Source organism: Pelodiscus sinensis, chromosome 10 (assembly GCF_049634645.1).
Source record: "Pelodiscus sinensis isolate JC-2024 chromosome 10, ASM4963464v1, whole genome shotgun sequence".
Classification (NCBI taxonomy): domain Eukaryota; kingdom Metazoa; phylum Chordata; order Testudines; family Trionychidae; genus Pelodiscus; species Pelodiscus sinensis.
The window spans coordinates 26109646-26123063 of NC_134720.1; the positions used below are offsets into that span (position 1 = coordinate 26109646).

The 13418-nt window shown below is 43.8% G+C and overlaps 1 protein-coding gene across 2 annotated transcripts in view; it reads left to right on the forward strand.

The window, feature by feature from the left end:
- RNF13 (ring finger protein 13) overlaps positions 1–13418 on the forward strand; it is a 105252-nt gene that overhangs the window by 58211 nt on the left and 33623 nt on the right. For both annotated transcript variants that reach the window (XM_006115934.4, XM_025181159.2), the window contains 2 exons: positions 1166–1253; positions 2453–2543. In XM_006115934.4, coding sequence (XP_006115996.1) covers positions 1166–1253; positions 2453–2543 — 179 coding nt within the window. The remainder of the gene's footprint in view (positions 1–1165; positions 1254–2452; positions 2544–13418) is intronic.

The following is a 13418-nucleotide window of genomic DNA, read 5'->3' on the forward strand; positions in this document are numbered from 1 at the left end:
AATTCCTGCATGTCTCAGTGTGAGCCTTCCTACAGTGATTCCTTTTATAACCTCCTGCTTAATTACCTCTGTCCTTTTGTGGAGAGTATGAAATGAAATCTCACAAGCACTATGGACCATTATCTTCCACTCCAAGGGCAAGATGGATGTAAACATAGAGCAGCATGTACATTTTTTAAAAAAAGCCCCCCAAAACAAAGCCTATCAGTCATATAGTTTAATATAGTACTGGAGGTTTTTCAGATACTACAGTGAGGAAAGTGCTGGGGTGGAGGCTGCTGCCAGCTCCCAGCCCCCTTCATTTACTGCCACGGGGAGCTGCAGGAAGCTATGGCAGCTTTACGCAATGGAAAAATATCATTCACCAAGTTGATCTAGTCATGTCTAGCGAGGCTGACTTTCAGGCCAGATTATGCTATCAGTGCAACTGCTTTGCATTACACCTAAGAAACTAGTTCATATTCATAATTCTGTATTACTATAACATTAGTGATATCGTGAACTCACAAGTTAGAGATCCAAGCATGATATAAAGACACAAAGATTATGACTTACATATAATGTTACAGAAAATTAGTGCTTAATCAAAATAAGTAATCCTCTTGATGTTCAGATACGAGAAAGGTAAAAGATTTTAGGACGAGTTGTATAAATGTGAAACCTGCCTGCACAGAAGTGATTTTTGTCCTTTTTTAGAAAAAAAAGTATAGTGGCATCCTATTTTAGGATTATATGGTTGTTTCATTCAGAAATAAGGCATTATTTTTCAAAGTGGAGTCGTTTGCATTCATAGGCTTCGTCTACACTGGACCAGGAAGGCTGGCTTAAAGTACGCAATTCCAGCTATGTAAAATACATAGCTGGAGTTGGCTTACCTTAAGTCAAGCCTTGGCAGCATCCACACTGTGGGAGATCGACGAGAGCAAACGCTTCCATCGGCTTCCCTTATTCCTCGCAAAAGGAGGAGTAATGAACTCTGGCAGGAGCTGCCCTCAGCATTCGATTTAGGGGGTCTATACTAGACCCACTTAATCAAATACCAGAAGATTGATCTTCAAGCATCAATCTTCTGGAAAGTATAGATGTGCTCATAGAATGTTGTGAGAATCTTGTTTTATTATAGGCTACTGATTTTAATATAACAAGTACTATGTATGACTTACAGGTTTTAAATGCACAGAGAGCTGGATACAAGGCAGCTATAGTTCACAATGTTGATTCTGATGACCTAATTAGCATGGGATCCAACGACAGTAAGTACAGGTATCACTTCTCTCCTGTTTGAAAGTTATTCCATTCATATTTACTGAAAAGTAAGATGAAGCACTGTTGAGATAATTCAGTGTAAGTTAGCAGAACATCTGTATTTTTGTTTCTTCTTTCACTTTAAAATAGAACTAAGAGTTCCCCATCTGAGGTCAGTAGGGATGTTAAATTTAGATTAATTGACTAATTGAATAGTCAGTGGGATTCCCATCAACTATTCGATTAGTCTATAAGGGCGCCTCTGCCTTTGAATTGTAGCAAGAGCTGAGACTCTTGTATATTTCAAAAGGAAGCCCAGCAGGGAGCATGGGGCCAGCAGGGCAGCCCACGGGGGCTCTTGTACATTTCAAAAGCAGAACTGCAGCAGAAGCAGCGCAAGCAGAGACTTCTTCAGTCCCCATACACTCTGTTTCCTGCTGTGCCTCTACCTTCCCTGCCCCCTGTGAAGACAGTGCTGGAGGGAACCAGCTTTTAAGCTGGCTCCCCCCAGAACCGGCTCCTGCTCCCTCCCTCTTGCTGCCTCTCTCTGATAGAGGCAGCAAGGTGAGGAAGCGAGTAGTCACATCACTAGTCGCTTACATCCCTAGTCAAGAGAAAGATTTCAAGTTCTTGTGATAGCAGTCTGTGTTGGGGTTGCTTTCCTTCAGTCTGATTTCTCGTGAGACATGAGTAATGAGACTGGATTGGCTCATTCCCTCCTTTCTACTTTTGGACTTTTTCCAGCTTAAAATCATCTTTACTGCTTTCATCTATATGAAAAAACATGGAACATATAGGACCAGATTCTCAGCTGGTATAAGTCAGCATAGATCCTTGAAGGCCCTGAAGCTATGCCAATTTATACCAATTGGGGTGAAGCCATAGTTCAACCAAAACATTACTAATTAATTTACCAAAGAACTTCTTGTCATTCTTAATTTTTTTTTTTAAGAATTATCGGTTAAGGATTGCACAGACAGTAACTCTTAGATATGTTTTACCACTAGTAGTGGTATCATTTTGTAGATGGACATGTTGGCTAACAGAGTGTGTTAACATATTGTACACTAAGTGCATTTTATAAGAAGTCTCCACATGGATTGTCTCATTTTGTCTTCACAGCTCTTTATAAGGCAGTCTTAACTAATGGTGTGCCCACAAAGAGTTCTGTATGTCAGTGCTATTCTTTTGTTCTTTTTATGAACAGTTGAAGTTTTAAAGAAAATTGATATTCCATCTGTCTTTATTGGTGAGACATCAGCTAACTCTCTGAAAGATGAATTCACCTATGAAAAGGGGTAAGTAATTATTTACCTTTTTATTTTTGTGGAATGATATGCTGTAACATTCCTTGGACCAAGTTATCAGCTCTGTTTAATCTTTATTAAGATCAAGAAATTTTCTGGGATGAACTCCTGGTTCAAGTTGTCATGGGATAAGAGAGAAGGTCCTTTCATGGATTGATAACTGGTTAAAAGACAGGAAACAAAGGGTAGGAATAAATGGTAAGATTTCCAAGTGTAGAGAGGTAACAAGTGGGGTCCCCCAAAGGTCTGTCCTGAAACCCATCTTATTCAAATTATTTATAAATGATCTAGAGAAGGGGGTAAACAGGTGGCAAAATTTGCAGATAATACCAAACTGCTCAAAGTAGTTAAGACCAAAGCAGACTGTGAAGCGCTTCAAAAAGATCTCACTAAACTAAGTGATTGGGCAACAAACTGGCAAATGAAATTTAATGTTGATAAATATAAAGTAATGCACATTGGAAAAAATAATCCCAACTATATATACACAATGGCTACGTCTACACTGGCCCCTTTTCCGAAAGGGGCATGCTAATTTTACACTTCGTAATAGGGAAATCCGCGGGGGATTGAAATCCCCCGCGGCATTTAAATAAAGATGTCCTCCGCTTTTTTCCGGCTTGTAGAAAAGCCAGAAAAGAGCATCTACACTGGCCCGATCCTCCGGAAAAAACCCCTACTTTGAAGTAGGAATAAGAGATCCTCCGGAAAAGGGCTTTTTTCCGGAGGATCGGGCCAGTGTAGACGCTCTTTTCCGGCTTTTCTACAAGCCGGAAAAAAGCGGCGGACATCTTTATTTAAATTCCGCGGGGGATATTTAAATCCCCCATGGATTTCCCTATTACGAAGTGTAAAATTAGCATGCCCCTTTCGGAAAAGGGGCCAGTGTAGACGTAGCCAATATGATGGGGACTAATTTGGCTACAATTACTCAAGAGAAAGATCTTGGAGTCATTGTGAACAGTTCTTTGAAAACATCCACTCTTGAGTTCAGTGGCAGTCAGAAAAGCAAATAGAATTTTAGGAGTCATTAAAAAAAGGGATAGAGAATAATACAGAAAATATCTTATTGCTTCTATATAAAACCATGGTATGCCCACATCTTGAATACTGCGTACAGATGTGGTTGCCTCATCTTAAAAAAGATATATTGGCATTGGAAAATGTTCCGAAAAGGGTAACAAAAATTATTAGGAGTTTGGAATGGGTCCCATATGAAGAGAGATTAAAAAGACTTGGACTTTTCAGTTTAGAAAAGAGGAGACTAAGGAGGGGATATGACAGAGGTCTATAAAATCATAGAAATCGTGAATAAGGAAAAGTTATTTACAGTAAACTTCCGCTAATCCGGCACCTTTAGGACCCACGGGGTGCCGGATTATCAAATATGCCGGACTATCAGAAGGGGGGGCTATGAGGGGTCTGGAGTGGGGTGGGAGGGGATGCCACCCCAGACCCCTCATAGCCCCCCCTTACGATAGTCCGGCTCTGCCCCAGGCGTCCCTGATTCAGCCGCTGCTGGTCAGTTTCAGCAGCAGCTGAATCGGGGATGCCTGCAATAGAGCAGCTGGGGTGCTGCCGGGTTGGTCCCGCAGCACCAAGGGGCGGCGCTACGGCACCAACCCAGCAGCACTCCAGCTGCTCTTGGGGACGCCTGGGACAGAGCAGCTGGGGTACTGCCCAGTTGGTCCCCTAGCGCTGCCCCTCTGGGCTGCGGGACCAACCCGGCAGGACCCCAGCTGCTCTGCCCCAGGCTTCCAGGAATTAGCCGCTGCTGATCTGTTTCAGCAGTGGCTGAATCGGGGACGCCTGGGGCAGAGCAGCTGGGGTCCTGCCGGGTTGGTCCCGCAGCGCCGTCCTTTGACGCTGCGGGACCAACCCTGCAGCACTCCAGCTGCTCTGCCCCAGGCGTCCCCAAGAGCAGCTGGGGTGCTGCCAGGTTGGTCCCGCAGCTCCGAGGGGCAGCGCTACGAGACCAACTAGGCAGCACCCCAGCTGCTCTGCTCCCGGCTTCCCCGATTCAGCTGCTGGTCAGTTTCAGCAGCAGCTGAATGCAGGAAGCCTGTCCGGCTGCCCCAGCACTTCCGGGTTCCTGATGGTGCCAGACCATCAGGAGTCCCGGAGCATTGGATGCCGGATTAATGGAGTTTTACTGTACTTATTCCCACAATAAAAAAAACTAGGGGTCACCAAATGAAATTAATAGGCAGCAGGTTTAAAACAAACAAAAGGAAGTTTTTCTTCACTCGGTGCACTGTCAACCTGTGGAACTCCTTGCCAGAGGATGTGGTGAAGGCTACATCTTTAACAGGGTTCAAAAAAGAGCTAGATAGATTCATAGAGGTTAGGTCCATCAATGGCTATTAGCCAGGATAGGTAGGAATGGTATCCTTAGCCTCGGTTTCTCTGGAGGTGGGTGATAGGAGAGGGGGTAACATGAGGATTACCTGTTGTGATCCCTCCCTCTGGGGCATCTGGTATTGGCCACTGTTGGCAGACAGGATACTGGGATACATGGACCTTTGGTCTGACCCAGTATGGTCGTTCTTATGGTCAAACTGAAGTCAGAGGAAGGCTTGCGATTAACTTCACTTTGGCCCGGATTTCACTCTCTATACTTTAAACATAGAGATCAAGTATCTTGCAGTCTGTGTGATTTGTGGTATTTTTTTAAAATGTGCACTTCGGCAGAGTGGTCAGTCTAAGAATCTAAAGTTATTAAAAAAAAAAAACCCACCAGTCAGACCTTTCAGTATCTCTGAACTATGTGGCCCTAAAGTAATTATGGATGGTTTCAGCAAAGATATAGTTGCTCCTAATATTTTGATTTTTTTAAGTTCTCTTGAGGAATGTTTACTGAATATTATTTATTAAGCCTGTCAGCCTGACTAGTACTTCAGCAAGCTTCTTTGGATTCATATATTTGTGGCCACTTTCACATTTTTAAAGGATAGTGCACATTAGAAGTTGCCTTAAAGGGAAGCATCATCTAAATTTCGCATTCAGCATGTTCACGTAAAATTAAACTCGTGTGTTTATCAAACGTTAATTTATTTGCTGTAATTAAAATGCTGATGTAATCACTGATAAAGTTACACATTTGATAAAAATGCTCACTTATTCAAACTGATGGTATGCTGGCACTCCCCCCACCTTTTTCATCCTTTTTGGTCTGCCAACTGAAAGACTTCCAATTTATGGTCCATTATTAACAAGGGATGTAAGTAACTACTAGAGTCACTATTTAACTAGTTGTTCTCCCCCCTGCTGCCTCTGTATCAGACACAGAAATGGGGTTGGGGGGGGGAGCAGTAGCTGATGGGGGGGGCGGGATCCAGCTGAAAAGCCAGTTCCCCCCAGCACCATTTTCGTGAGGGGACAGGGGAGGCAGAGATGCAGCAGAGGACCCAATGCAAGCCAGAACAGCAGTTCTGGCTTGCACTGGGTCCCAGACGTTGCACCTCTGCTTTTTAAATTTAGTAAGAGCTGCCAGGCTCTTACTACATTTTAAAGGCAAAGCTACAGCAGTCTGGGACCAGGCATGAGCCGGGACTAAGCTGTCCTGGCTTGCGCCTGGACCCAGAACACTGCAGCTCTGCCTTGTAAATTTAGTAAGAACCTGGTGGTTCTTAATACATTTAAAAAGCAAAGCTGCAGCAAACCCCCTCATCGGCTACTCAATTAGCTTACTAACTGCTATTTAGCATCCCTGTTATTAATAGATGTTTTTAAAAATTTGGGCAAGGTCCATTTGTACTGATAAGTTTGTTTACTGTGTCTGTCTCCCAAACAGAATACCTGTTTCATTGTCCACTGAAATCATTGGAAAGACTTTCATTGACTTCTGTGAGCTTTAAATGACAATAATATATTAGAAAACCCCCTGCCACAAATGCACCTTTAGAACATACAAAACCAAACAGATGCCGACCCCAAACATTTTTCAATAATCTTAGTATATGTCATTAAAATTTACCACTCAAAACCCCAAATCCCACTTTTTACCTTGATTGAAATTTTTAAAAAATTACATGCTCATCAAGTAATATTATTTGCTCTAGGTAAGAACATTTTTTTCAAGGCTTTCCTAAGAGAAATGGGCCTGAGCGAATTTTCGTCATTCAGTTGGATAGTTGCTACAAAAACACAAGTCTAAACAAAATTCTTTCTTCTGGTTTCACAGCAGCAGTACATCCTGCTGACATGAGACTGAGCCTCAGGACTCAGCTTCTTAGATTGCAGGTGACATACCAATTTTTAGGGTAGAATGCTAACTACTTTAGTCTAGCTAAGCCCCTCTAGCCATTGTAGCTAGAGGAAATAAGGAATGAGCTCAGAGGAAACTCTTTTCTCCAGAATACAGGGAAAGAAAGATGAGAAGTAAGGGTGGTAGCATCAGGGCAAGTGGAATGGCAATGTAAGTTATTTGTTTTGCTAGTTCTTAGAGACAGCAACTCTCAAAATGAAGCAGTATGAAAATAATTCCATATATGAACTGTACAGATTATGAGGATTATTCTACAATTTGAGTGCTGTTACAGTCTGATTACTTGGAACTCATGAACCATGGAATAGATGAAATAATGATGAAATATAGGTTCTCTTTGATCATTCTTATGTAGCTTTGCATTTAAACTATAGACAGATTTTTGAATGAATGCAGCTGTAATGAACACATATTGAGCTAGGTTTGTCAAAACAATTACTATGATTTGCAAAACTTTCCACGAGCCCAGGCAAGTTTTCACTAGCTTGGAAAGCAACATAGTCCAGTGGCTAGTAAATAAGAGTGAGTTACAAGATATTTATTTCTTTATTATATAACTTAAGTGAGTCATTTAAATATGGTTTAACTGGAAAGTTGGCATTCTGTATTTGGTATCCCTCAGTTATTACTATATCATGCATGCTCTGTTCGCAGATGAAAAGATTTTTCTTACTTGCAGACTCTGCATGGGATATGACAGTTAAGCAGAGATTTTGCTTGCTCACCAGTATTTGAGACTTTGTGAGCCAAATGCTGCTATGAGTTTTAACTGTGCAGTTTCATTGTCTTCAGTAAGGTCATATAATTGTAAATGCTACCAAAATATTCCCCAGAATAGTAAACAATTACATTGATGATTGTAAAGGATCCAACAAAAGGGAAACCAAAACACAAACAAAAATAAATCTCTCCCATGCCCACCTTCCTTCAAGAAGTTCACAGAAAAGGAGTAGCCTTAAAGTTCAGAAAGTCCTTACCTTACATTCAGTTCCCAAACTGGGAATCAGCAAAGCTTCTATAGTTCCCATCAATCTTGTCCCAACCAACTCAGACCAACTGTAGTTTATATAGTATCTAGTCCTTTCTTTCCTACTTGGTTTCCTGTTCCTGTTAAAATATCTCAGCCCCAAAGTTGGGTTGAAATCTTCCTTAATTACATTTGTTTTGGTTGCAGATTCTAGCCCGTCCCTTAAAAAGGCAGTACACTCCTTTACAATGATAGACTAAAAAGAATAAAACCTAGCTCATGCTCTCTTAGCTGTGATAGCTTGGCTGAGCGAGTGTGTAAACTTGTTTTTGTCTGTAAAAGAACATATGAGCTGATACACTCAATGAACAGTTTTGTTGGGTAAGAGGTGACATTTTTAAATACAGGCAGTCCCCGGGTTACGTACAAGATAGGGACTGTAGGTTTGTTCTTAAGTTGAATCTGTATGTAAGTCGGAACTGGCGTCCAGATTCAGCCGCTGCTGAAACTGACCAGCGGCTGACTGCAGGAAGCCCGAGGCAGAGTTGCTCTGCCCCGGGTTTCCTGGAATCAGCCTCTGATCAGTTTCAACAGGCTGAATCTGGATGCCAGTTCCGACTTACATACAGATTCAACTTAAGAACCCCAGGCGTCCCCAAGTCAGCTGCTGCTGAAACTGATCAGCGGCTGATTCCAGGAAGCCCGGGGCAGAGCAACTCTGCCTTGGGCTTCCTATAGTCAGCGCTGGTCAGTTTCAGCAGTGGCTGACTTGGGGACGCCTGGGGCAGAGCAGCTGGGGTGCTGCTTGGTTGCTCCAGTAGCGCGGCTCCTCGGCGCTACTGGACCAATCCACCAGCACCCCAGCTGCTCTGCCCCAGGCGTCCTGATTCAGCCGCTGCTGAAACTGACCAGCAGCGGCTGAATCAGGACGCCTGGGGCAGAGCAGCTGGGGTGCTGCCGGGTTGGTCCAGTAGCGCCCAGAGCGGCGCTGCGGGACCAACCGGCAGCGCCCTAGCTGCTCTAACACAGGCGTCCGGAGAAAAGCCTGGACTGCTGGGGGGGGGGGGCGTACCAGCCTCCCCCCCCCCCAGCAGACCAGGGAGATGCGGGCGGGGGACCGAGACGCACCGCGGTCCCGCCGCCCAGGTCGTCCGCGGCTTTGCTCCCCGTCTTTCGCGTCTGGGCTGCCCGCGTGCTCCGCGGCTTTGCTCCCCGTCTCCCTGGTCTGCTGGAGACCAGCAGACCAGGGAGACGGGGAGCAAAGCCTCTGAGGACGCCGGCAGCGGGACAGCCGCAGCACATCTGGGCTGTCCGCTGCCCGCGTGCTCCCCAGCTTTGCTTCCTGTCTCCCTGGTCTGGGGAGATGTGGAGCAAAGCCGCGGAGCACGCGGGCAGCGGACAGCCCAGACGCGCCGCGGCTGTCCCGCTGCCGGCGTCCTCAGAGGCTTTGCTCCCCGTCTCCCTGGTCTGCTGGTCTCCATCAGACCAGGGAGACGGGCAGCAAACCCCGTTCGTAACTGTGGATCCAACATAAGTCGGATCCGTGTAACTCGGGGACTGCCTGTGGTCATGTTTCAGATCCAAATGCGCTGTTACCCCCTCTCCGTGCCTCATTTTTCCTATCTAGAGAATAGGGATTATAGTAATTCCCTTTATGAAATACTTTGAGCTCTACAGATTTCAAGCATTGTCTGAGTGTTATTGTCTATATCATGGTAGTGCCTAGCTTCAGTCAAGGTCAGAATCCTGCCCAGGAGTACACTTGCAATGCACATTTAGAGACAGCCCCTGCTCTGCAGTGTTTACAATAAGCCGCCTGTAATGTTTGGCAATTTACTTCAATTCTGTGTGCCCCTTATCTGCCTGACCCTTCCCATGTATGCCTTACCTATTTAGATTACAAAACTCTTCAGGGCAGGAATTATCGTATGTGTTTATATTACCCTTGTTACAATAGTATCTGAGCGTCTCACAACCCTTAATATGTTTATCGTCACAGTACCCTTCTGAAATAAAATAGTGCCATTTTGCAGATAGGAAATGAAGCTCAGGCAGATTAAGTGATTCATCTAAGGTCATACATCGAGTCTGTGGCAGAACTGGGAACTGAATCAGGGCTTTTAGGCTGAGGCTAATACCCAAACCACAGGCCCTTTCTCCCTCTTCCTGTCTGAGCTGCCTCTTATTATGTGTCTATATAGGACCTGAAACAATAGGCCCTTATATTGGTTGCAATTACTAGGCACTATAGTGATAGAAATGTAGCCGTGTTAGTCTGGGGTAGTTGAAGCAAAATGCAGGACAATGTAGCACTTTAAAGACTAACAAGATGGTTTATTAGATGATGAGCTTTCGTGGGCCAGACCCACTTCCTCAGATCAAATAGTGGAAGAAAGTAGTCACAACCATATATACCAAAGGATACAATTAAAAAAAATGAACAAATATGAAAAGGACAAATCACATTGCAGAACAGAAGGGGGATGCGGGGGGGTGGGAAGGGGGAGGAAGGAAGGTAAGTGTCTGTGAATTGCTGATATTAAAGGTAGGGAGAGTGGGATGTTTGTGAGTTAATGGTATTACAGGTGATAATTGGGGAAACTGTCTTGGTAATGGGTGAGAAAGTTCAAAGACTTGTTAAGTCCTTGTTGGCAAGTGTCGAATTTTAACATGAATGACAGTTCAGAGGATTCCCTTTCAAGTGCAGATGTAAAAGGTCTTTGTAGCAGAATGCAGGTGGCTAAGTCATTTAGAGAGTGTAGTAATAGCTACATGGAACTGAGATGCAACAGATGAATAACAAATAGAAGGGAGAGAGAATAAAGGATAAGAAATACAAAAAAAAGGATCATGCACTTACAGAGGATACAAATGTTGCCACTAATGGTTGCTACAATTAGTGCATTTAATAATATGGGGAAGCAGCTGCTTGGAATTTGGTGACTTTTGCCAAATTTCTCATTGAAGCTTTGAGCCTGAAACACTAAAGAAATGCCACTTTTCTTACAACCCCTTCAACATGAAAATGCTGAATTTCACATGCCAGGAATTTTACCAGAGTCATATCATGTGAAGAAATCAACTACTAGAAAGTAGTGTGTTTGAACATTGAGGATTTGATAAGATTTAGTCACTAAAGAACCCAAGGAAAATTCATAGAGGTTTAAGCTTTCTAATAATAGATCTTGAACAGTGCTGGCAAGCTTTATTGCTAATGCAAGCTGCATGTTCTATTTTCTAAATGCTAATTTCTAAGCAGGTGTATTCTCTAGGCAGAGCTGGGTAGGATCTACAGTAGGCAATAATTTTAGAAGGGGGGCCACTTCACACATTTTTGAAGAGGCAGGGCCTTGGGTGGAAAGGGCAAGGCCAGGACACTTCTTTGCTCTCCGGCTTACAGACCCTGATTGGCCTGGGGGTGGGGTGAGCATGCGAAGTCTTTGCCCCCTGCCCCCAGTAGCTAGAGAGAACTGTTCTGAACAGCTGTTGATTCACTCTAAGTTCTATGCGCCCCTTGCAGGGTGGGAAAAGACTTCACACACTCCCCCTGCCTCCAAGCCAATGTGGGCTTGGGGGTATGAGAGTATGTGAAGTCTCTTCGCTCCCTGCCCCCGCCTTTCAAGGGGCATGCAGCGCCTAGAGTGAAACACCAGCTGTTCAAAACAGCTGGTGGTTCACTCTAGGCACCGTGTGCCCCTGTCAGGGAGAGGAGACTTCGTGTGCTGCCCCGTCCCCAGGTCTCAATTGGCCTGGGGGCAGGGGAGCAGCAGGGTGGCTGCGGACCTGCTTCTCTAGCCCAACCCTTGTTTACAGATTTATTTATTGACCAGTCTTCTCTCCTTTCCTATTCACTATGGCAGTTTTTGCCATTGAACTGGAAAGGAAAGTCTTTTTCATATTGATAGCATGCTAGTGACACTCAGAGCTCTCTAGGTCAAGTGTGGCCAGGTCCACTGATGGTGGAAAAGGGGGCAGTTGCCCTAAGGCCCACCAATTCAAAGGGCTCCCTGCCACCAGTGCTGCACAACCATGCGGAGCGCTCAGAGCGATTCTAAGGGCAGGGTAGGCACCACATTTTGTGCAGTGCGGAAGGCTGGCTGCCCCACCCCTTTCACCTGAGGTCCCACCCTTTTTGGGAGCATGGAGCAGGCCCCTCACCTTACTGTCAGCTCCCCTGAGTATTGCAGTTCCACACCAGCCCCAATCTTCACCAGTCTGGACAGGTGACCTTTTAAAATGCAGTGCTGTGCTAATGGAAAGCCATGTGAAAGTAACTAATTTAATATAAAGGAGATGTATGTGAATCACGTTAATGTTTTCCGTACTATGTTTCTCGTTCTGTGTTGTATAGCTATTTTGTATTAGCCCCCTGTCCCTGAGGGGCTATATTGTAAATGTATCGGTTCCAAAATTATTTTTGCCTGATACATCTCGAAGTTACGGACAGGTAAGGTTCAGAGCTCAGCGTAAGTAGCAAAGTATGTCTGGTGTTTTAATGACCGTAGGAGATATTTCTGCATGCCCATGTGAATAAGCTACTTAATCATGTGCACAAGACTTCTGCAGATCTTTGGCCAAGAATGACTTAGAAATTCTTAACAGAGATGTTATTACTGAAGGAAAAGTAGGGTAAGGAGTTTAATTATTAAGTTACCTGCCAAAGCTGAGAGAAATACTTGACATCATAAAACTTCTTGTGGATTCTAAAAATAGCTTTTCTTCTAAGCACTATGCCATGTTTATTTTATATCATTTTGTAAAGATGAAAGGACAAAGCTACTGAGCACAACAAGCAGAATATAATTAAATAGTTTACAGTACATCAATTAAATATTTCTCCAGTTTTCTTCACACATTAGATGCAATATGTGAATCAGCCTTAAACTATAGGGCTAACAAGTTATAAGACGTTCAAGCTGATTTTTTTTACAAGTAGGTTTCTCAAGTTAGGCTGTTACATCCATATTTAGACATTCAGGCGAACCACAATTTATGTATCTTTTTCTGCTTTTGTTACTGAAAGAGGCTTTTTTGAAATGTGGCCCATCTATATGGGGCCAAATTTCAGAAAAAAGTCCTCTTTCGGAACATCTCTTATTCCTTTCACCAAGAGGAATACAGGATGCCAAAAGAACACGTCTGCTTTTTCGGAAACTGTTCCGAAAAAGCAGATGCGTTCCTTGGATGCGGCAGAGCTTTTCCGGAAAAAGCTCTGCAGTCTAGACATAGCCTCAGTAATAAGTGGGTGCTTTTCAAAATTTGACTTCTGGGGAAACTGCTGAGTGCTCTAATGCTCAGGACTTTTTTTCAGAAATCCTGACCACATTGTTTTCAGATGATTTATAATAAAACTGCTGAAAAACTAAACTGAACTTTTACATAGCATAACTATGGATTCACATAAATAATAAAAATGGAAATGGAATAGTCTTTTGTTTTCAGGACAGGCTGAGAGGTTTTAAAAGATCATCAATTTAAATCCATATCATGCCTTGATTATGCTGTGATGTATCTTTTAAGATGTGGTTCCGCTCTGAAAAGGGAACATAAAATGGAATTGTGGGTTTCCATGACTGGTGTGTCTGAATGATTTCCTTACTCAGAAATGGCCAACACAAAGTGAGTTTGGTGG